At 33.5% G+C, this 25,766-nt stretch overlaps 1 protein-coding gene and 1 long non-coding RNA gene across 2 annotated transcripts in view; both read left to right on the top strand.

The window, feature by feature from the left end:
• Positions 1–7,569, top strand: part of LOC121315266 (orexin receptor type 2-like) — a 34,966-nt gene extending 27,397 nt beyond the window's left edge. Inside the window, exons 4-7 of the mRNA XM_041249307.1 lie at positions 2,416–2,531; positions 5,141–5,358; positions 6,230–6,351; positions 7,163–7,569. Of these exons, the coding sequence (XP_041105241.1) occupies positions 2,416–2,531; positions 5,141–5,358; positions 6,230–6,351; positions 7,163–7,389 (683 nt within the window). The 3' untranslated portion in view covers positions 7,390–7,569. The remainder of the gene's footprint in view (positions 1–2,415; positions 2,532–5,140; positions 5,359–6,229; positions 6,352–7,162) is intronic.
• An 11,392-nt stretch (positions 7,570–18,961) lies between these two features.
• LOC121315265 lies at positions 18,962–21,214 on the top strand. Its single transcript, XR_005950225.1, has 3 exons — positions 18,962–19,215; positions 20,427–20,522; positions 20,614–21,214. It is a non-coding gene; the product is annotated as an uncharacterized LOC121315265 (long non-coding RNA).
• Positions 21,215–25,766: the final 4,552 nt, after the last annotated feature.

Genomic DNA, 25,766 nt, shown 5'->3' with positions numbered 1-25,766 from the left:
TGTCAATGTTGTGTTTACTACAAACAAGTTTAAATAAAATTGTTGGAATAGTAATGACACTTTTTTTGACTTGCTAAACAAATGTATGTTATATAAACAAATGTATGTTATATCCTTTCCTGTTTCTGGTGGCTGCCAGTGATTGCTGATAACAGTAATATAATAACAATGGCATTTGTATGTTTTATAAAAATAAAAACAAATAAAAAAATACATTTGCCTGATCCCTACGGTCAACAAATGTCTTGTTTTGCAGGAAACACATCAGCTAGTACCAGGTGGTAATTTGACTGTTGGTACAAGCAATGATTACAGCTGGCAAGAATGTAAAAAAAAAAAACTCTTGAGCATTGTGTCAAATAACCACAGTTTCCTGAAATACTGCAAATCAAATATGAACTTAGCCTACCAATGCAATTATTCAACAACTCAGTAATGCAGTCATGTAGATGTTTCTCAGTTCACATTGCAAAATCTGGTTTGACATTTAAAAAACATAGGATTACAGTTTACTTTTTAATGTTACTAAAATCTTTGGGTTTGGTAATTGTCTGCTATTCATCATGGAGGTCACTGTCACGCAGTCACTAGGTCACATGCAAGGAATGTGTTTCAGCTTTCATCTATAGTGCTGTGAGTGAACAGTTGTAAGCTTAGGTTCCCAATTGCATTAATGCAGCTGATTAAGCAAGGATCTACTGGTACACAGCCAAAGGCATTGACAATCAAAAGAAATATTGTGAGCTTTCAAAGTAACAACAAGTTTGAAATGCTATTTATGTTTAATTCAGTCACTGCAGCACTTTCTAAATAGTGTGACTTCTCTGAGAATGTTAATGTCCATAGTTAAACATGTCAATGGATACATTTTACTTTAGTTGGAACCTAGATGAGTCTAAAATAAATCTATTCTTCAATTCCCACAAAAACATTGACTAATGTGTTTGCTGTAGAGAACAAGCAGGGTTTAATGACAGTGTTAGTCATCGACTGATTCCGAATCTAATTGTGCAAACAAAAATGGACTGCAACTGCAACGTTTGTTCAAGAACCATTTATGTGCATTACCTTTAAATCAAATCATCAAACACTTAATGAACGTATATCTTCATTTTATATCTCATTCCCTGAATCCTAAACACCCCCAAATTATGGTTCAGATTAGAGTTTTTTGATTATGTCTTGACAGTACTTGTACAATGTACCTTATGTCAAGTAATATGAAGTTTTGTGAAACCCCCCCCCCAAAAAAAAAGTTGAGATAATGAATAAGTTCAGTTATATTATTCTTCTACCACTTTGTCGTTTATTAATCACTAGGCCCTAACAACTTTCTGTTAAAGTAGTTTTCATTCACTCTCAACTTGTTATTCGCTGTCAAAAATACACAACTAGATCAGGATAAGTGGAATAATGAATAGAAAAAGAGAAAGAAATTTGGCCTTACTGTAAAAATGTGCAGAATGTTAAGCTAAGCAATGTTTCAGGCAGGTAACTATTGCACATGCACCTATATACAAAGGTATATCCCCAGAACATGTCACTCATTTAGTAGCAGTCTTTTCTTAACTGAGCGATATCAATTTACTTGTTCATACCAGGTGTCATGTAATATTTACTGTGAACTTGTTAATGTTACCAAAATAATCTAAATAACCTTTCCCTGAATAAAGAAAATTATACTGTACCCAAAGTGGTTGTAGCAAACAAAATAATTTCATAAATCTGCTTGTTGTGTGCTTGTTGTGTTATATAAGAACGTATTTACGTAACACCAAGTTCTGTTATAAGAAACAAATATTTAAAAATATATATATATATATATAGATAACTATATATAAAAGATATATATATATAAACTATATACTATATATATATCGTATATTATTAGATGTTGATATATTATATAGGCATAGCAACTGCAAATTGGTTTATGACTAAAAAATTTTGTGTGTATGTACGTAAACGATATTATGATTTTAAAGACAAAAATTTTGGATGTGTAATTGCTATAATATACATCGATTTTTAAAAACTTAAAATTCATACAGCTTAATAAATTAACCTGTTAGCTATTACTTAATTACATGGGACATTACTTTAAGAGTTAATGTACAGTTTATATTTAAATGTTAGGGTTGGGTTCAGTCCCTGGACTATTTCTTTTTAACTTACATTTTATGAGGCATATATTCAATGTTCTTGGCAAAACAAACAAACAAACAAACAAAAACCTTCATACATTGTAAACCTTCTACTTGGCACTAAGAGCGTGCACCTGACCCAGATACCTCATATGCACTATAGCTCATAATGTAGCTTTCAGAATGTCTTTGAGTTATTAAATGGAAATGGGTAACGTTACAATTGATGTACTTTACCAGGCTGTTGATCCATTTTCTGTTTTAATTGCAGGTGAATTCTACCCCAAGGTGTACCACATCTGCTTTTTCTTTGTTACATATTTGGCGCCTTTATGCTTAATGGTGTTGGCTTATATCCAGATATTTCACAAATTATGGTGCCGCCAGGTAAAAATCTTTAAATGTTTATTATTATTATTATTATTATTATTATTATTATTATTATTATTATTATTATTATTATTTTTATCTTGTATTAAGAATGCTAAGCATAAGATAGATGAATATTTGGTGGAAGGATGTGCGTGGGTTGGGTGAAAGCAATCCAATGTCCAGACAGTACTTCTCAAAAAACATCTGTGTTTATTTAAACAAAACAATAAATCCACCCATCTACCAACTATGGTATCAGGGGTACATGGCAGCTTTCAATCCCAGTCAGAAAACAAGTACAGTGCCTATAGAAAGTCTACACCTCCTTTCAAAGTTTTCACCTTTTGTTGCCTTATAGCCTGGAATTAAAATGCATTAAAATAGTTTACCCCACAACTTCCAAGTTAAAAAAATATTCTAGAAATTTGTAGAAAATTAATTAAAAATAAAAACTGAAATAGCTTGGTTGGATAAGTGTCCACCCCCCTTGTAATAGCAATCCTAAATTAGCTCAGGTGTAACCAATCACCTTCAAAATCACACACCAAGTTAAGTGGCCTCCACCTGTATTAAATTGTAGTGATTCACATGATTTCAGGATAAATTCAGCAGTTTCTGTAGGTTCCCTCTACTGGGTAGTGCATTTCAAAGCAGACTCAACCATGAGCACCAAGGTGCTTACAGAGAACTCTGGGACAAAGTTGTTGAAAGGCACAGATCAGGGGATGGGTATTAAAGCATTTCAATGGCCTTGAAAATCCTTTGGAGCACAGTCAAGACGATTGTTAAGCAGTGGAAGGTGTATGGCACCACCAAGATCCTGCCTAGATCAGGCCGTCCCTCCAAACTGGATCACCGAGCAAGAAGGAGACTGATCAGAGAGGCTACAAAGAGGCCAATGGCAACTTTGCAAGAGCTACAGGCTTTTATGGCCAAGACTGGTCAAAGTGTGCATGTGACAACAATATCCCAAGCACTCCACAAATCTGGCCTGTATGGTAGGGTGGCAAGAAGAAAGCCATTACTCAAGAAAGCCCATCTCGAATCCCTTTTGAAGTATGCAAAAAAACATTCTGTAGCCATGTGGCAGAAAGTTTTGTGGTCTGATGAAACTAAAATAGAAATTTTTGGCCTAAATGCAAAGCGATATGTTTGGCGCAAACCCAACAGAGCTCATCACCCAAAGAACACCATTGCTACTGTGAAGCATGGTGGTGGCAGCATCATGTTATGGGGATGTTTCTCATCAGCAGGGACTGGGGCACTTGTCAGTATAGAAGGGAAAATGCCAAAGCTACACTGGAGTTGTTAAGGAACAAAAAGATAAATGTCCTTGAGTGGCCCAGTCAGAGCCCCGACCTAAATCCAATCAAAAATTTGTGACATGACTTGCTGTCCATCAATGCTCCCCAAGGAACTTGACAGAGCTTGAACAGTTTTGTAAAGAAGAATGGTCAAATATTGCGAAATCCAGGTGTGCAAAATTGGTAGAGACCCAACAGACTCACAGTTGTAATTGCTGCCAAAGTTGCATCCACCAGGTATTAACTCAGGGGGGTAGAGACTTATCCAATTATGACATTTTAGTTTTATATTTTTAATATATAGTTTTTTTCTCAATAAAAACTTTTTCCCCTTAACAGTGTGGAGTATGGTGTTGTAATGATCTCCCTCCTAGTGGCTGATGGGTTTGTAATGCTACCATCAGCATAAGACACATACTTTCCTCTCGACTAGAGAGCTTGCTCTTTAGTTGACTGGTAAGGCTCCGTGGTGGCAGCTCCCATCTCCTAGTCCTCTTTTCCAAACAAACAAACAAAAGGAAACATACACCTCCGGATGATTAGTATATTTCAGCAGAAGGGGCTTTATTCACGTAGCTGCGTTCCCTTTGATCAGCCCTGCGCCACGCTCGATCCAATCGAAACATGCCTCGCAGCTGACCTCAACTGAGTTGTTTAGTAAACTCGCAGCTGCACGCTCTGTCCAAAATACCCGACTTCCAGTTTCCACCTACCATTGATTCAGCCTGTCTGTGGGAAAGTATACCACCAACCTTACACAATGCCCTTTCTGGTTTGGAAGGAGACTTACAGCTCAGATTCCTTATCTCTGTCACAAAGGGATATGACATTCAGAGGATACGTAGCCATGTGGGGCCTATATTAAAATAAAAAAAACTAATATTACATTGGCTGACCAAGTAATGCCACTACAGTGAGATTCCTGGTTTTGCTGAGCTGGGAACTTAATATGTATTATAGCTTTGGTGTTTGCCCTCCAGTGGACTTGGGAGGGAAATCGTCTAGGTTTCGTTTACCTTAATGTGCCACATTCACCCCTCCTAATCTCCTGGGTGTTGTTGTGACATTGAAATTGGATATTTTCAATTGCCGAGAAAGACAAGATTAAAATGATTAGACACTAATAATAATAATAATAATAATAATAATAATAATAATAATAATAATAATAATAATAATAATACATGGGAGGAAGTGAAACAACCATATTATAATTTGTTATTTAAATAACTTAAAATTAAATCTTTCAATAATGTTTTCTTTGTTTTTCTTTTGCATTTTTTGTCATTTAAATTGTTATCTTTTTGTTATTTCTCAAAGATTCCAGGAACATCTTCAGCTGTTCAAAAAAAATGGACACCTTTACAGTGTTCAGCCCAATCTTCTGGGCCAGAGACTATAAAAATGAAAAAGAACGCGGTGGCAGCAGAAATCAAACAGGTTCGGGCCAGAAGAAAGACGGCTCGGATGCTAGTGGTTGTTCTGTTTGTGTTTGTGCTGTGCTATCTACCAATCAGCATCCTTAATATCCTGAAAAGGTAAGATTAATTTCTATATGATTGATACTGTGGTAATGTACGAAAAAAATCCAATCTAAAATGCCTCTGCCCAAATAAAATAAATCCTCAACCAACCAAGTTTCATTTATTTAGACAACACCTGGAAAAAATAAATAAATAAATAAATAATTAACTCAATGTAATACAGGAGAGAGTAAAATATGATAATGTTGTACTACATCTGCTCTGTTGTGTGCTGTCAAACTGAGCTTTTGTGACATTTGTCTTAAAACCTGCAGTGTCCTTTTATTTCCTGGATAGCATGATTTGGAATCTCAATAACAGTGAGTCACAGAGAGTCAACTGAAATAATTAATACTATACAACAAGTGTTAGGAGTTTTATGATTGACAAAGTATTTCATATTCTCATTTATTCCAATCCAACATCAAAATGGATCACACTGTTACAAAGAAGGAGAAAAAAATACTAAGGGGTCAATTTACAAAGATCTCTTGTTACCCTGGGTGCTAGATTGAACTGGGTGAAATCATCAAGCACCTCATTAGGTGTGGTAGTGGGGGTGCATGGGTGAATGGAGTTGTCCAGCAAAATTAAATATATTTGGTTATGGTCAAGCTGAAAAATGAATCTGCGACAGCTAGGTAAATGTACTGTTTAGGCTCCGCTCAACCTAGCTTGGTGCTTCAGTTCTCTCCCTGGGTCCTACTGCAAGATGTTGTTTTTTTTTTTTTTTTTATTATTTTTATTGTGCATTGCATTTTCACATTATCAGTCCTTACTGTGAGGTTTGAGTGCTTATTTTAGCTATATTAGGACGTTGTACATTTTAGAAAAGTTGTATTATTCATTAATGGAATTTTTGGCTTTCTACCTTTATATCTTATAGAGTATTTGGCACTTTTAACCATACGAATGACAGAGAAACTGTGTATGCCTGGTTTACATTTTCACACTGGTTGGTATATGCAAATAGTGCTGCAAACCCCATCATATATAATTTCCTTAGTGGTAAGTTTTTTTCCTTGCTATGTTTGAGTGTTTTACACTTGTTATACCAATTGAAGTAAAACAGTGGCAGGCTAGGTTATCTTCCAGCTATAATGAAATATACAGACAGGTACTTTCTCCAACAAGTATTAGGACTAAATGCTGAATGAGTGGGGTTGGGATATTTGTTTTTCATTTTAACCCAACAAATTATGTAATGGGGAATGCCAAGACTTATATTGTACCATATCAACTATCTCATTGAAATCTTTTGCACAAGTTTGAAGGTGTAACAGTTATTTATTCAGAAAACAATTTAGTAAGCAAGCGGAGTGGGATATAACAAATAACAAATACTAAATACCAATCATTCTGCATTTATTCATCTGTCCCAATACTTGTTGGTAAGTAGGCCGTGGATTTTAATAACCATACGGCTGGTTTCCATGTACAATATGTAATGTTGATAATTAATGTAGTTCTCACTTTCCATTGTAACCCCCTAAAACTGTAATGATGAATCACATTGCCTGAATATGCACATATCTGCACAGTACATACATATCGTAAAGGGTCAGTGGTGCAATAACACTCCCACATTAGCTAGAATGGGTTGCACTGCACTGCCATCTGCCAGTTTCATGGCAATATAAATAGTACTATTAATTGATCAGTCCAGAACCTTGACATGACTGTGTAGGAAAACTGATTTCCATTGAGTACTTGGTCAATTTAGAATATTGTATTGTTACACATCAGTTGTTTTTAAATCATAAAACCTCCATCAAATCTATTATTTCCAGGTTGGTAATGTGTTTCAATTTTATTTTAGGAAAGTTCAGAGAAGAATTTAAAGCAGCATTCTCTTGCTGCTGTTTTAGAAGGAATCAACAAAGAGAAGAGCATCAGAGAAGAGGACAAGCAAGCACTGAGAGTCGGAAATCTCTGACTACACAAATCAGCAATTTTGATAACATTTCAAAGACATCAGAACATGTAATTCTAACAAGTATCACAATGTATCGTGCAAACAATAATGAGGACAACATAAACTGGTAGCAAAGCATTATGGTTCTTCACTGGGGATTCCGTGGGGGTGCCGCATTGGCTTTGGCACTGCCAGGGTTGGGGAGGTGGGGTCCAGCTTAGACTCTCTTCACCACTCTACGGCGATCCCTACAGGCCAAGTGCTGGGTGAGCTTGGGGGCGGAGATTTGCTGGTCTGGTCATTGTCCTCCAGAGGCCGGTAGCCTGCAGACATCTGCTCTCAAGTTCCTGGGTGTAAGAAGAAAAATATAATAATAATAATAATAATAATAATAATAATAATATTATTATTATTATTATTATTATTAATTATTATTATTATTATTATTATTATTATGTATATTATCAGTAGTAGTAGTATAATTGGGCATTCCAAATTTGGATAAAATTGGGGGATTCTAAATTTTTAAAAAATTCAAAATATGGTTAAGAGGCTAGCAGAGATGATTTCGGGTCTACTAAACCATTTGATTTTTTAAATTTATAACGACGGTAACTACCATTGATTGTCAATGTAAAGAACAGGCAGGTTTGTTTTTATATTGATGTATTGAAAATTCAACCTCCTTTTATATATATATATAATATATATCTATTATATATATATATATATATATATATATATATATATATATATACACATATACACACACACACACACACACACACACACACAATGTATTTGTGTTTTCTTTTGTGAACAATACATCTTGATACACCAAAAACGATAATTCAGCAGCATTCAGACAAACCAGTTATTTTCACAGTTGTAATGCTTGGTGTGCCGAAATTTTGTTTGTGTTTATAAAAAAGACTTTAGTTGTAGAATGTTGCTGAACAGGCTGTAGGGTTTACAGCAAAACACACTTTTTATTGTTTGCTGTTTTATACATTTTATGCATTCCCACAATATCTTTTCCAAAATAATCGCTTTTATTTTGATATTTGATTCATGTCCTTGGTCATAACTCAGTTCTGAACAGTTGTTTTAGTTATACAAGGGGAACATACCATATACATGTCAGCAGTCATCATAAACCAGTCCAGGGACTGTGAACAGTGTAGTGAAAATAAAAATATTGATTATTTTTTTTAAATCATATTTCAGGAATATGTACATAACTGTTGTGTAGTAAACTGGACACCCCCCCTTCAGGTACACTTTAATTTATTAAGGTTATCCTTATTGTTGTTTATTTGTAATTGATGCTTTACACTCTTTATTGTACAAACTTGAATAGGTGATCTTTAATACATATATATATATATATATATATATATATATATATATATATATATATATATATATATATATATATATATATATATATATATAAAACTTATTGTGACTTTATTATACATTCAGACTGACTTGTATTGTAAGCATTTTATTATTTACATTGTGTTTCTGCTGTTGTTTTGTTTAATATGCAATAAATTCATTTTATCTAGCACATGATTTTCTTCATATATTATACATATGTTGACATTTTGATGTGAGCGCATCAGGATATAAACAGTCTAGATAGAAGGAAATACATATTTAAAGAAGATTTAGATGCTGACCAAAACAAAAACATGTACAATCAAGCATATACTTCATACATATAGGTTATCATTACTTTTAAATGGAGAAACTTAAAAGGAGAAATGTTTTGGATCCATTAGCTCAGGGGGGTGCCACAATGATAGTGCTAGGACACCTGCTCTTTCTTATCTTGAACTAGGAGGATGATTAACAAACTTGTAAAATGTGCAAAAAAAAAAGTGTATGCAGCAGAGGAACATGTTAAAAGGCAGATTGTTTGGCTATATAGTCAAAATTTATAGAGATTATGATGAGGTTGTATAATGCACTGGTGAGACTTTATTAGAATACAGGATTTGGTTCTGGTGCTCGCAAAACAAATTGATATATGATGGTTTTGGAGAGTTTAGTAAAGAGAAAAGAGATATTAGGCTGAAGGAACTGCATCTAACTGGAGCAAAGAAGGGTAAGGGGGGACTTGATTGATGTTTTAAAATCCTAAAATGACAAAGTTAACTCTAGCCATTATTTAAAGCAAATCACATAAAGGAGGACCAGATGGCACAGTGGAAAACTGAATGGAGGCAGATAGTCTTAGCTCAAGGTTAGACAAAAGCTGATAATAAGAACATAGGTAAAAGACAAGCTTCTCTGTGGGCATATCAGGGGAAGGCAGCTGGAGTATTGCAATAATTCCTTCTTACCTTGTATCTGTCATTAGAACCATTTGGAGGCAAATGTATTGAGTCCTGTTCATATACATCAGCAGTGAGATAACAACTGTTTGAATTAGAACAAAATGACCAAATCAGAACTTAAATACTTGTGTGTGTGTGTGTGTGTGTGTGTGTGTGTGTGTGTGTGTGTACAAATCTTTGTTCACTTGAAAATTAGACTGTGAAAGTTGTAATGCATATATTACAATAAGTAAACAAGTAATTAACAACTCAATGCTACTGTTTGACGGTACAAAAAACTGTGTTTTCCGTTTCAGGTGGCATAAATAAATCAAAGCATGACTGATATCATTGCTTGCCTGGAGGCTTGTAATATTTGATATACAACATGGCTGGCTTGAATGAAATGTGTACTCTGTGCTACAGACTTACAGTAGCAGAAGAAGAAGAAGAAGAAGAAGAAGAAGAAGAAGAAGAAGAAGAAGAAGAAGAAGAAGAAGAAGAAGAAGAAGAAGAAGAAGAACTTTATTAAGTCAAAATACAATACATACAGATTTAAACGTGTGCAAAAATAGCTATTTAAAACATTTACACAAAATAAAAATAACTGCTTTAGAAGGTCCAGATCCGTTTATCTTCAGTTAGCTAGGCTTAAACATGGCAAGCTTAGTTTAACTAGCAAAAATAAGACAAAACCAGGAATATTTCACTAATTCATGTATTATGAATTTATTATACAAGAAACTCTTGATTAACTATCTAAAAATGAAGAATATTCGTAATGTGTATGAACCACACCAGGCAAAACAAAGGGGACGCCAGTAACTTAATTCTAACTGAAAAAGAAGGGAGACAATTCTTACTGTATTGGGGCATTACAATTCTCTATGCAGGAGACAGCAATAGCTTTGAGTTTTACTGAAGGTGACGTTATTGTCAAGCCCTCCCTTGTTGTCGAGCACCGCGTGGGTTGGGTGCAGTCCACTTGAAAAGGTGCTGATGAACAGTATACGGAAGGCAGATTTAATTTCATATGGGGGGGTCATCATCTACATCAGCGATGAATTCCAGTCTGTACCTTGGTGAGTTTGTTCATTTATTTATTGATTTTTATTTTGATTTGAAAAATAATTTGCATGAAATTAACATCTTATGTACTGGATTAAAATCTTCTGTAAAAGTAGTAACACATTTTTTTATTCCGTGTATCTTTCTGCATTGGCTGTATTTCTTAAAAAGCCGAAGTATTTGTAATCAGAATTGCTTTATGCTTAATAGTAGATAAACAATTATTTGTTTGATCTATATACTTGAAAAACATATGAGCTCTTATACTGCAAATCACATTTTTGTTCTTTCAAACAATTAAAATAAACACAAATGATGTGTTTAAACTGTGTTGAATTCGATTGCTTTTAACTTTTACTTCAATTATTATTTTTTTAACAATTAAAATGTAAGTATAAAGTGTAGTTTCTATGTGTTCTAATATAGTTATCGTTTGCAATTGCTCTTTCACATTATTAAGTTTGTTGATTTTGTTGAACTGTATTTAGTCGGTGTCCTGTAAAGTCACAGCAGTCCAAACGCATGCAGTGATCAATGGTAACAGAAAGGAGCATATTTTTAAACTACAATTTAGTGCACCGTAAAGCGATAAGGGATGCCTTGAGGATGGAGAACTGGAGTGGTATATCTAAACAAACAGGTAGATGTTTGCTTAAGGTATGAGTTAAAGTGCACCTAGAATAGACATATTACCAATATGTAAGGTCAACACACACGGACACTATGCGATTCGTCCGGCGATAAAAGTATATTTAACATTTAGCTAAATCTTAAATCTCTTGATTAAACAGGGTGAGGCAATCCATACACAGGCGGGGGGCGGGCGTGAACCTGGAACTTCTCACATTAAGCATAGCGCCGATATTGCTGTACAAGAGCCGGCTTCTTTTCAAGGAACGTATATAGGGTTGATGTTTTCGTGTGTACTTACTTCACCTACCAGCCCTGCTGCTGTCTTACCCCGTGCACGCTACAATACTATAGTAATTAAACCATATGTTATGTTTTATTTGTTTTGCTGTAAGAGTTATGATAATCACACATGCAGAGCAATGTAATGTGAAAGATCGAGAGCTGATAAATAACAAAAGCATGAAAAGTATCAACATTGTGATTAAATACTAATAAAAAACGCACAAATAGACTACATTTTAGTTTTTACTGTTTGACAGGCGCTCACGGTGTGACAGGCGACTCTCCTCTGACTGAATCATCACCTAGGAAAAAAATCGCACGATATATAAAAATGTAGAGTACATAGCTATAATACGGAAGGGCATTAATGCCATACATTAAAAAAAATAAAATAAAATAAAATGTAAAAAATCACGATAGTCATCACGTAATTACGTGAGAGGGAATTAACACGTAATTTCGTGATATGGATCATTTATCGGGGCTTTTACAACCATGTTGTTTGAGTAGATAAGCTGTAAGTACGATACAGTAACTCTAATAAGAACAAATAATGGCTTTACTCATGAGTAAATCATTTACCAGATTTGGGAACACATAACTTTGCGATCACATTTATCCATGCATAATGTTTATGCTTTTCTATGAACCTGTTGTTAAATGAAATAAATGTTGTTTGTTTTAAAAAATATATTTTTTGTTTGTACCATTAATTTACTAATGACACACTTGCAGAAATTGAATTTTAAGCTGATGTCAACAGTAGATGGAAATGAAAGACCACACGGTCATTCTGAATATAGAGAAAGCTTCCATGGGATCCAGCCTTGCAGTACCAGGTGTTAAGCATTATCACGTGATTAGAAATTAACACACACACACACACACACACACACACACACACAATACACATATATATATATATATATATATATATATATATATATATATATATATATATATATATATATATATATATATAGTAGTCAGCAACATGTACTTCATTAAAAGTCTTATGAATAAAGTCATTTTAAAGGTAAATGAATAATTGATACAGCTCCAGGCATTTCGATACTGCAAGAATCACCTTTTCTTCTGCCATTGTTTACTGAAGACATGCAAGGGAAGCTGTTCCTCATAGGTAATTTCCCTGAATCATGAAAATAGACACCATCCCTATGTTTTTCGCATCGCTTCTGTGTCTAATCGCAGGCAGCATTAATGACTCATGCAAAAATACATGTTTTATTTATTATTTGTCGTGGTGTGTCGTGTGTAGAGGCCTTTAACCTTTTAACTGATTTTTTTTAATGTGAAGAATACTAAACTGGTTGAAATTTGACATAACTTGTAATATTCTGTACATTATACTTCAAATTGAATAAGTCACAACTTTTGTAATTTCAGTACAAAAAAGATATTGCTGCTCTAGAAAGAGTGCAAAGAAGAGCGACCAGAATTATTCCGTGCTTAAAAGGCATGTCATATGCAGACAGGGTAAAAGAATTGAATCTGTTCAGTCTTGAACAAAAAAGACTACGTGGCGACCTAATTCAAGCATTCAAAATTCTAAAAGGTATTGACAGTGTCGACCCAAGGGACTTTTTCAGCCTGAAAAAAGAAACAAGGACCAGGGGTCACAAATGGAGATTAGACAAAGGGGCATTCAGAACAGAATATAGGAGGCACTTTTTTACACAGAGAATTGTGAGGGTCTGGAATCAACTCCCCAGTAATGTTGTTGAAGCTGACACCCTGGGATCCTTCAAGAAGCTGCTTGATGAGATTCTGGGATCAATAAGCTACTAACAACCAAACGAGCAAGATGGGCCAAATGACCTCCTCTCCTTTGTAAACTTTCTTAATGTTTGTATAATTAAGATGTGTGTATTGATTTAATTATATATATATATATATATATATATATATATATATATATATATATATATATATATATATATATATATATATATATATATATATTATATATAAAACATTTGTAAAAACATTTTTTTAAAATTGCATTCCCTGCCTCATGTAGCTGCATGTCCCTCTCAGAACTACATTTCCCATTATCCTCCTTCTCATATATGTAACTGAGATGTATGTACCAGTGAGCAGGAGGATGATGGGAAATGTAGTTCTGAGAGGTCCATGCGGCTACATTTGTAGCAACAAAAAGGTCCTTATGTGCCTTTAACCCTTTGCCGCCGATGTGTTCTAATTTCGATACTATACTATGTTGTTGATTACAAAACGCATCATATCTCAGCCGTCAGCAATCTTTTTTTTTTTTTCATTGAGTCATACTCATAATTGGTTTAGGGCTGGGGTGGTTGAGATGTATTTATTTTTAACTACAAGGATGATTAACTTGCGTCCGCCATTACAGCCGATTTCAATGGGGTACTCACACATTTGAAAAGTCCCTCTCTCTCTCTCTCTCTCTCTCTCTCTCTCTCTCTCTCTCTCTCTCTCTCTCTCTCTCTCCTCTCTCTCTATATATATATATATATATATATATATATATATATATATATATATATATATATATATATTGAGTTTAAAAATACTTCCGGAATGCTGTGTGTGTGTGTTTGATTGCATGCACCGCAGGTAGGTGGCAATTGAAACACCGTAACTAAGTGTACTGTACACATGCATCTGAGATCCCCCTTTATTTTTTACTGTTATTTTTAATGATATTTGTTTTTATTTTATTTTATGTTCTGTTTTGAAAATGTTTCTCCAGATGGAGCAATTTCTAATGTAAAAGAGCTGCATGCATCTGATGCCCTGTAAATAACTTAAAAATAATATTTTAATTATTATTAGTATACTTTCCCAACGGTTTTTTTTTTTTTTCATTTCGTGTTGTATAAAAACGATGGATAATTATTTAGCTACCTATTAATTTTTCTACCTACCCATATGACAAAAAAAGAATTTTATTTTATTATAATAATTAGAATTTTATTATTTATTACTCGGATGGTAGGGTATTATTATTATTATGTAGAACTATTAACTTTTGTGTGAGAAAATAAAAACACTCTCAACATCTTGTGTGAGATTTGTGGCTGGTAGAGGAGAGTGCACGGGGGAAGACAGCAGCAGGGCTGGTAGGTGACGTAATCACATACAAAGACATAAGCCCAATATATGCTACTTGCAAAGGAGCCGGCACGTTTGTACAGCGGTATTGGCAATATGTTTCAGTGCGAGAGGTCCCGGGTTTGTGCCCGCTCTCTGTCTGATGTGTGGTCTGCCTTGCTCTGTGTGATGCGCCTGTCAGCGGCTTGACTATATATAATAGATATAATATATATATATATATATATTAATATCATATCTATTATCATATAATATATTATCTTTTTATATATATATATTTCATATCAATGTGTGTGTTGCCCTGAATTTTATCACAAAGAAGGGTAATATTATGTTTCCACATTCATTTCACTGTTGCCCTGAATTCGCCATTTCGGCTCTTTTTTTGTAAAATGCATGCATTACAAAACCTTGAAAGCTCTGCAACTATACAAGCAATTTCAATTCTGATTTCTGATTTTAAATCCTTGTAGAACTGTGCAGCTCCTATTTACTCAATTTTTTTCTACATCATTTTAGAACAAATATTACGGTATTTCTTAATGTACAATTTGTTAATATTTTTTGGGAGGTGTGGCTTATATGTGAAAAAGTATAATACATCTCACAACCAAATATATCTTTGGAAAGGTCTACTTAATGCCTTTCAGTTGATATATTTGGTTTTAATTTCTGATTTACAGTTCCCAAACTACAAGCGCTAACACAAAGTTGTCATATATTCAGGCCCAAATATGGTAATTCCCCATAGACGGCATAAGGTTAATTAGATAAGCTTGGCGACTGTGATTATTTTTCGCTAAGGGTGTTATTGAGAACCCTCTTAAAATGAGATTTATCTCAACCAAATGTCAAATAAATAACCCACAAAAAATAGAAATATTTAAATAATGTTTTTTGTTTGTTTGTTTGTTTGGGGTTTTTTTTTTTTTTTTTTTTCAGAGACAGCCGTTTTGGTATGCTGTCGCCTAACTGAAATTTCAAGCCAGGCCACTGACTGTGAAAGGGTTAAGAAAAACTGTATTTCAGATTCCGGTGGATGCAGGTTAGCATGGGATTTACAGAATTTCTGCAATTTGACAGGTACAGAGTTTTATTTTATTTTTTTTAGAATAAGAGGTAAACATAAAAAAGAAACATTTTAATATGTTTCTGACATCTCTGCTGTCTGATTTAATCATCCAAATAGAGTCAATAATTCAACAAAAGCAATACATGAAATTCATTAAATTATGAGACAATCCTGTAAAGTTAGACAGAACACAGCTGCGGGATGACATGGTTACTCATATGGGGTGGGAAAATCAATTACATTGTGGTTATTTGTAAAAAGTTGACAGCATGATGGATTTGCATAGCATAGTAATACCATAATCTGTAGATATGACATTAAAACAAGGCGCTAACATGGAGAAACAATCAAAATGAAAAAATGTGTGAAAGAATATTCATGCTAGTACTAAAAAAATAACATAATTCAATACTGGAGCAACACAACTGTTTTATTCATTATACATGTTTGTATCCATTATAAAAAAAAAGTCAAAGACATGTAAATAATCAATAACATGTGAAGCAACTTACCCTTTAACATAAAGAACACTCATAGTTCTCAGGATGCCAACATGGATAATAATATAGGGCTGTCTTTAAAGATAATGTGCTTACCAGAAAGCTCATACTGCTATTTACTCATAGGAAACTATCTTATATCTTATATTAAACAACACTGTCTTCCATCTCAGCATTGATCTTCACTGTTTGAAAACTTAAACAGCTTATGTAACACAGAGTACGGCCTGTGTGATACACAGAGCTTGTGGAATATTTGTCTGTCAACATGGAAAGAGCTGAAAAAAAAAAAAAAAAACCTTACAGGGAAACTGCACAAATCTAGGGATAATTATTATTATTATTATTATTATTATTATTATTATTATTATTATTATTATTATTATTATTATTATTATAGCAGAAGTAGAAGAAGACATCAAACTTCAATGGGAATCAAGTGATCTTGGGAAATCTGGTAACTTACATTTTTTAATCATTCTTTATGTAAACATAGCTAACAAAACATGTAGGAGTCTATTCAAATGATCTTAACAGTGGCTAAATATTGAAAAAAGCTACCTGTGTACTTTTCATGTTCACGTTCCTACTGCACCTCATGATTCTCCCCCTCACCCCTTTAATGTATCTGCAAAAGGCAGCGGAGAAATACTTAAAATAAAGACATTCACATCTAGCCAAACAATAATGAGAAGGACCATAGAATGAGAACCGTAGGACATGAGAAGGACCGTAGAATGTAATCCGAATTCATCATTTGTTTTGGATGGGCCCTGCCCAAAGCCAATTACTGAAATATGTTTTGTTTGATTATACATTCCGTCCCATGCTTTATTGCATTTATATACAAAAAAACTGTGAAATAAGGTAGGACACAAGCCTGGTTTGTACATTTCAGGGCAGCAGTATTTAGGTTCACCAAGGTTTAGATCATTAAAATAGACCTGCAGTGTATGCATATGTTTTTCTTTAGTATCTACAAGTGAGAACGAAACCTTTGTGAGTTTATGAATAGCTATAATTCATTTAGATACCTCTTAACACTTTGAGGTATGATAACGATTGTTGATGCACCAAATCAACTACTGTTGAACATGCTTGTATCTTTATTAAATAGTAAGTGGGTGGTCTTTGTAATCATTTTGAGAGATTGTAGGTCCTGATAGTCCAATATTGATTTATACTCAATTTTCTCTGAAGACTTTATCTGCACGAGCTTGCTTTGAACTTGAGCTAGAGGTCAGCACTGAACAGCCTTCCTCTTTCCATTCAAATCATGTGACAATGTGACCTTTCAGCTCTCCCACCAATAGATTTAAAGAAGTAAATATATAATAACTCAATAATGGAATCAGATCCACTCAGAATTATTATGGACACCGTAAAAAAAATTAAAAAAAAGCATGCTAAATGCCAAAAAGAAAATGAAAATTACATTTGAAGCTATTTACTCTTTAACATCATTGTCTTTGAAATGTCAGCATGTTTCAAATTGAAATTGATTTAGAAACCTTGGTTAGCACTCCTTTAATAAAACACTATCATTTCTGATTGGTTTGCAACAGTGCATTTTACACCTCAAATTATGTCATAAAGAAAATACAGTAAAACAACCAATACTAACAATGAAAATAAAATAAAAAGTCACTATGTGTTTGAAATCCATTGCTGTTAACCACATTATACATATTATATTGTTTATTTTGTAGAGCACGGAAGTTCCAGATCCTGTTTGGAAATGACGATGCTCTGTATCCAGGATGAAATTTGTAATCGGCTGCTGGTTCCTCAAATAAAAGCATGTTCTGAAAATCACAATAAATGCAATGCTACCCAGTGTCAGAGAGCAGTACAGAAGTTTTATGACAATCTACCACCAAAGGTTGCAGGCATGCTGGTCTTTTGTGATTGTGGTCCTTCAGATGAGCCTTGTCAACAAGTACAGGGCGTTCTTCATGCTCAGTTATGCTCAAGAGACAGAGAAGTACCTCCAACATGTCTTGAAGTGATAGACAAATGCATGGAAGATACATTTTGCAGGTTTGCAAAAAAAAAAAATGCAGTATTCAATAAGCACTTTCTTGCATCATTGTTCCCCAAAAATTTTGTGAATGCATTGTCTAACAGAGGCAGATCTTAATAATTTACTGTTTAAAATCTAAATTGTATCTTGGTATTTTACTTACTTTTTAAGACTAAAATACAGCAAATAGGCTCTCACACACTGTTCAAGGCCTGTCAAGGTCCCCTGCTCTTTAAACTATGGCAATGTTTAGGCCCTTCTACTTGTGCTCAAGAGTGGCCTTGAGAGCAAAGGTACAGTACTGCTGTTTCAGGAAACACTCGCCTGTTCTTGATACATCGTCTTAGACAATTCCAGCCAGGGAAGTGTTTGTAATTACAATAATTGCTAATGCTGTAGTATGTGATCCTGTTCAATATTTACCATTAAATTGGATATTACCAGTAATCATTCAAGTTTAAAAGTTCTCTCAGCACATAGAATATAGACCTTGTAGTGGACCAATTCTAAATATGTTGCATACAGCTTGATTGTTACACACTGTATACAATTTCTATTCAGGCAGGGTTCCAGTGTTTGAAATACCTGTGCACCCAATAGGTGTAACAATATAATTATATATAATTAGGAATAACTGCTAGTAACAAATATACTTTATTTATATTTACTTGTAATCCTCAGGGAGAGATACAAGCTACTTCAGTCAAAGTGCTGGGGAGATGGAGATGGATTATGTCAAGATCATGATAATAATGAAGACTGTTTAGTAACTCCGGCTGAAGGGGGCACGGCATGTATGAGATATAAGGAATGTAGAGCAGCTTACATTGGCACAAGGGGAACCTTCATTCAAGTTCCTTGCACTTGCAGTGGTTTGCAAAATACAGAACAATCAATGTGCAAACAGTTCCAAAATATGCTTCGCCATAGGTCCTGCTACAGTAAGTTGTAAAAAACTTTATTAATTATTATTTCCATCTTACATTGTCAAACATGCATTAAGCATCAGGGGGGCTGAACCTTGGTTCCAATGCTCAAGGCTTAGTTATCTTTTTTAACCGATATGGTTGACTCAGAGGTGACAGTTGAGGTTGATGAAGGTTGATGATGTCCCCACAATAAAAAAGGACAAGCGGCATTGGAGAGTCCAGCTTAGGGCAACCAAGGCTTAAAGGAATGAACTATAGAGTAGTAGTGGGAAGTGAATCAGTTTAGCCTAAGACAAAGGAGAATTAAGGGAACATATTGAAAGGAGTTGACCTAACCAATATCTTAAGTGCAGCACGGAAACCAGGACAAGCAGACACAGTTGGAAATTAAGTTGAGAAGACACTTCATTATGGAATGGGTTACCTAGCAATGTTGTTCATGCTGAATCATAGGGAACCTTTAGATCAACCAGCTACTGGGAACCAGACAAGCATGGATCGTTTGAATGGCCTCATTTCATTCATATTTTTTTTGTATTAAATATTCCTTTAAATGTCAGTTTAATGCAATGATTCTGGGGTTTTGTAATAGATCCCATCAAGCTCTCTGTTCAACACAGCTTAAAGATCATCTGAAATACAAATTCTACATTGCACAGATGTAACGGATAATGTGTGGAATCGGTGAAATTGAAGTGGTATTGCTGGAAAAGTCCAAATGAAATCTGTTAAACTAAAATAACAAGCATAAAACAAATGCTTTATTTCCAATGGGAAAAAAATAAACTGGTACACCTTTGTTGTCCCTTTATAATACAATTTCGATGTACCTGCTTTTCGAAGAGGGTTAACAAACATGGTTATTACTATATGATATTTTATCCAAAATGTCACCATAATATACTCAGTTCCAATTGAATTCATACAGAAGTTATCTAAAGACAACACAAATTCATGTAACATTGTACACATATTCATTCAAGATGAATTAATGTGAGGACTGACAAGAGGCTGTGCTTCATGTGAATTCAAAAGATCCTTTGCCAGTTAATATGCTCTGACATTTATTTAACGGTCCGTATTATCACCTGGAACAGAGAAATAAAAAGCAGGCTTTTGTTTGAAGTGTGTCTTCAGTCTTGTCTAATATGCATTTTTACTGCATGTATTATAACAGCTGTATAGTTAACATATTAACAGCAGTAATGTGTATTGTATTTTAGCTCACGGTTCCTATCCTACAAGTGCAAATATTTCACCATCCAGAGGTACTCTCGAGACAGAGTTCACAGCAACAGGATATTATTATTTATTTAATGGTAAGCATTAACAGGTTTAATGTATTTGTCATTTGTTATGTTCATAAATAGCTGTTTTTCCCATACACATATTTCAAATGTCCATTTTCAGGTACAGTGATCTGCATCATTCCCTACATCATAATTATAATACTGGTGTCTGGTGTTGTCATGTTGATTTTCCACAAAACAAGGTAGGAATTTATGATAATATTAATTGACATGCTATTTATTTGCTAAAATATTTTATACCTCAGGGGGTTATGTGTCTATATAAAAGGTTAAAGGTTCATAAATAAACTGAGGACAAATTACCCATGTCACTTAATTACTATAGAGTAGTAATTTGCCTGCAATTTTCCTGGAGTAGAACATATAGAGTGGTAGCCAAAACCAGCTATAAAAATGTGAAATATGGCCCGATAAAACTGAAGTCAATGCGATATGCCCTGTTTAGTTAACCTGCCCTGTATCTTCTCACGCGAAAGGGCGTTATCTGGCTAGAAACTGATTTGTTACAGATTAGTACTGAAATACAGTGTTTCACCAGTGGGTGTCATGCGCTGAAGCTCGTGAGTACCAGAAACACAAAGCTTACATAGAGCTGAAGTCATTTTTATACTGTATGATTGCGGCAATAGCTCGAATATCCCGAAGCCTCCAGTATATCAAGAAGTTAAGCAGTGCTTTCGGCGAAGAGAGGGATAAAAGCAGCATGCTATAGCCCAAACAGAAAATAGTTCTGATCGTATTAATAGTATAAAAAAAAAAAAAGGTGAACCATATATAAATATCCTGCTTCTCATCTGACGTGTTTGCAACTTACACTAGTTATAAAAACAAATATGCAACATTTTAAGGTTATCGCACACTGAGACAGTATCACGACAGGCAAATAACTGTCTTTGGCTACCACTGTAGGCTTTCAGTTGCAAAAGAATGTCCTTCCGTAAGACTTCTTTATTTACACCTACACAGCAAAAATAAAACAATTATTATTTCATAGTTACTGTGAGAAAGTCCTTGGGTAATTTGAAAGATTCCTGAATCTGGTCTGAGGTGACCTATTGTGAATTGTGAACACAGATATGAATCTGATCAGATCGTAATCAATCCGTTCAATAGACCATTACCGGGAAATTTCACCTCATTCAGCAGAGGGAACTTCTACTCTTCTAGCAATCACTGATCCAATGGGCTGATTGTAACCAGTTAAAATGAATGTCACTGTAAAGCAGCCTCTGTTGTTAGATAAGATTTTGGACTATTTTACTTGCATTTTATTTACATTTTACTTTCTTACTACTTAAAACTTTGTATGGTATAATCGGAAATGATTTATCCTGACTGTCCTTTTCTTCTATTTAGAGTCTGTAGAACATCTGACAGAACCCAATATCTTCCACCTGTTGACACAGTTGATTGTCCTGTGGTATACCGAATTAATTGTTGATTTGACATATGTTGACTAATCTTGTAAGTAATTGTGTGTTATGGATTTGGTGCCACTATTTTATTAGTCATTAATAATTGCATTTAAATACTGAAGCATTATTTAAATATCTGTCTCAGGAATGAAACATCCAGTGCCAGTGGGGCTGCTTTTAAATATAAAATTAATGATTCCTGTGCTTTTATTTAAACATTTCTAACTGCATGCGTTTAATGCAATTGTCAATAAGAAGTGATATATGTTGTATATTTAGATATATTTGAAGAAATAAAAACGTTAAAATAAGTGGTAGGAACGTATAGCTTATTTCTGCCTCTTGTTCTGTTCATCACCTTAAAACATGCTGAACTCTGTCACACATTGATAAAAAAAAAAGAAATGCTTTACAGTAAGTATGACTTCTTAACTTAAAGTGACAAGTGTCTTTTATTTGTATACTTGCCATATAAGTTGTTGTCTGAATCCAGTTAATTTTGTTATATCATGCTATCAAAGTAAGTAACCCTGTTTATCAGTCACTGGGTCTTGCATGCAAGATCACTAAAGAGACAAATTGGAATCCGAGTTAAATGTTTCTGGTTATGAAGAAGAGGTGAAGTGACATTATACTATTCTTGTTACTGGACTTTTCAGAACTGTATTTTAGAAATCAGAAAACTGAAATATTTTCCAATAGTACCTCATGGTGCAGTGAGTGGCACTGCGGTTTTAATGTTTGAGTAGTTCAAAGTGGTGGTGTGTTTCTAAGGCTTATTCAACAGTGAGTTGTTGCTTCTATATCATGCTGTCATTGAAAGCCTGATAAAAGTCTGATGACTGTGCCAAAATGCACTTAGAGTGTCTGTAAAGTCAACAAAGATCGAGTGACAATGTAATATTTACTGATCCCTTGGATGTGCCTTAGCTGACAGGACACCATGCACAAATGTAAAACAATACAAATGTTTTCTCTTATGCAATCATGAAACAAAGTGCAAACACATTTACCCGTTAATTCCAGAGCATTGCTGAGAGTTGGATTGTGTATGTTTATAATTATTAAACTTTAAATAAATAAAGGAATATATAAAACCCTTTAGAACCATCGATGAAAGTCACCAGAAAGTGTTTTTCTTAAACAGAACAATACAAGCTGAAAAACACAAATACAAACCAAAAAGCACAAATACAAATAAAAAAAACAAAAATACAAATAAAAAAATACAAATACAAATCAAAAAGCACAAATACAAACCGAGAAACACAAATACAAATCAAAAAACACAAATACAAATAAAAAAATACAAATACAAATCAAAAAGCACAAATACAAACCGAGAAACACAAATACAAACTGAGAAACACAAATACAAATCAAAAAGCACAAATATAAACCAAAAAACACAAATACATACCGAGAAACACAAATATAAATCTATAAACACAAATACAAATCAAACAGCACAATTACAAATCAAAAAGCACAAATACAAACCAAGAAACACAAATACAAATCAAAAAGCACAAATACAAATCAAAAAGCACAACTACAAACCGAGAAACACAAATAGAAATGAAAAAAAAGCAAATGCCAATCAAAAACACAAACACAAATCAAAAAACACAAATACAGATTGAAAAATACAAATACAAATCTAAAAATAAATTCAAATAAAAAAAACAGACCATCATAAATTGAGGCTACATTTGCCACTATTGCAAGTACAGTTGTCATTTATCTAATATTAGACAAAAATATTGCAAATAAAATGAATGCTGCTAGCAGGCCATAACATGGGATCAAACAGGCGGAGGCCTCCTCACCCTACACACTCTCAGCAGAAGACAAGGATCACTATCATTTCTTGGATCGATTTACATTTTCAATTTTATGTATTTATATAGCGCCTTTCATACCACTGTATCTCAAAGCACTTTACATGTTGGTTCAAACAAAAAGAAGTCTAGTCTAAATAAATAGTAAATATTACAAAATAACAATAGGCTACATAATTATCAATACATAATAACACATTTTTAAAAAAGAAACCACGTCACAGACACTGCGCACATATCTTCTCTGTTGCTGTAATTGTCTCAGTCTAGGTCTTAAATACACAGCATAAATTAGAGTAGCCACCTGTCATATTTATATGGCAAGTAAATTGGTGTCAATGAAATATGATAGGTAATACGACCAAGTAGTGTGAGCAACATTATAAACGCTGCCTCTATCATATAGTCTGCTCCCAATGTCGTATTAGCCTGATCTAACATCGTACTGGTATATAGAAACAAGCCCTTAGTTACCACTAGTCTATGGCAAATTAAATTATCATTTAGCTAATCTCAAATTCATTTATAGATCTCTCTAAATATTTGAAGATATCTCTAAATTATTTCCAAATATCTAAATATTTGAAGATATCGTCAAATATTTAAAGATATCTCTAAATCATTTTAAGATATCTAAAATACATTTAGAGCTATCTCAAAATTATTTACATATATTTTTAAATTGAGCTTTAAATGATTTATCTAAAATGCATTTTTAGATATCTTTAAATTGTTTATTGTTTAAATACTTTTGAGATATCTCCAAATCATTGAGATATCTCTAAATAACATCCTGTCCATAAAAGAGCTTCCTGTTCATTTAAAGATATCTCTAAATCATTTTGAGATATCTCGAAATAACTTCCTGTTCATTTAGGGATATCTCTAAATCATATGACGATATCTTCAAAAACATCCTGTTCATGGAGATGTCTCTAAATAGACCAGAAGTCCATTAAAAATATAGAGCATTTTCACAGGAAGTTATTTAGAGATATCTTGAAATGGCTTCCTTTTCAAATGGTTTACAGATATATTTCAATGAACAGGAAGTTATTTGAAGATATTATCAAATGATTTAGAGATATCTTTAAATAATATGTGGATTTGGCTAGCATGGTGCACCCAACTGGCATTTAGAGATATATTAAAATGAGGGTTTTTAAGATATCTGTAAATCATTTGAAGATATCTTCAAATAACTTTCTGTTCATTAAGAGATATCTCTAAAACATTTTAAGATATCTTCAAATAACTTTCTGTTCATTAAGAGATATCTAAATCATTTGAAAATATCTTCAAATGAACATGAAGCCATTTTGAGACATCTTGAAATGACTTCTGTGAAAATGCTCTATGTTTCAATGGACTTCTTGTCCATTTAAAGATATCTTCAAATGATTTAGAAATATCTCTAAATGAACAGGAAGTTATTTTAAGATATCGTCAAATGATTTATAGATATCGTCAAATGATTTATAGATATTGTCAAATGATTTATAGATATCTTTAAATGAACATGAAGTTATTTACGGATATCTTTAAATGATTTAGAGATATCTTTAAAGCCCTCATTTTAAGATATCTCTAAATGACAGTTTGGCATGCCATGCTAGCACAATCCATACAGTTTCCATAGTATTTAAATATATCTGTAAATCAATTCAGATATCTTTAATTTTTAGATATCTCAAATTGATTTACAGATATCTTTAAATTGATTTTAGATAGCTTAAAAACAGTTTTTTTTTTTTTTTGGAGATATTTGAGATATCTCAAAATATTTAAAGATATCTTAAAATGCAATTTGAGTTATCTCTAAATGATCATTTGGCTTGCCATACTAGTCTGTAGGACTACCTTACCTGAGGTAACATTAGGTAGTCCAAATCTATTTCTAAATAGGGTATATAAAGCCAGTTGACTGGCCGTGAGTAGTAACTTATATTTCACTAAACAATGGGTAATATTTACAAAGACAACTTGTCCTTATCACT

The sequence above is a fragment of the Polyodon spathula genome, chromosome 5, assembly GCF_017654505.1.
Source record: "Polyodon spathula isolate WHYD16114869_AA chromosome 5, ASM1765450v1, whole genome shotgun sequence".
In the NCBI taxonomy this organism is placed as follows: domain Eukaryota; kingdom Metazoa; phylum Chordata; class Actinopteri; order Acipenseriformes; family Polyodontidae; genus Polyodon; species Polyodon spathula.
Note: the sequence above shows the minus strand (reverse complement) of the source record. Positions and strands in the feature narration are given on the sequence as shown.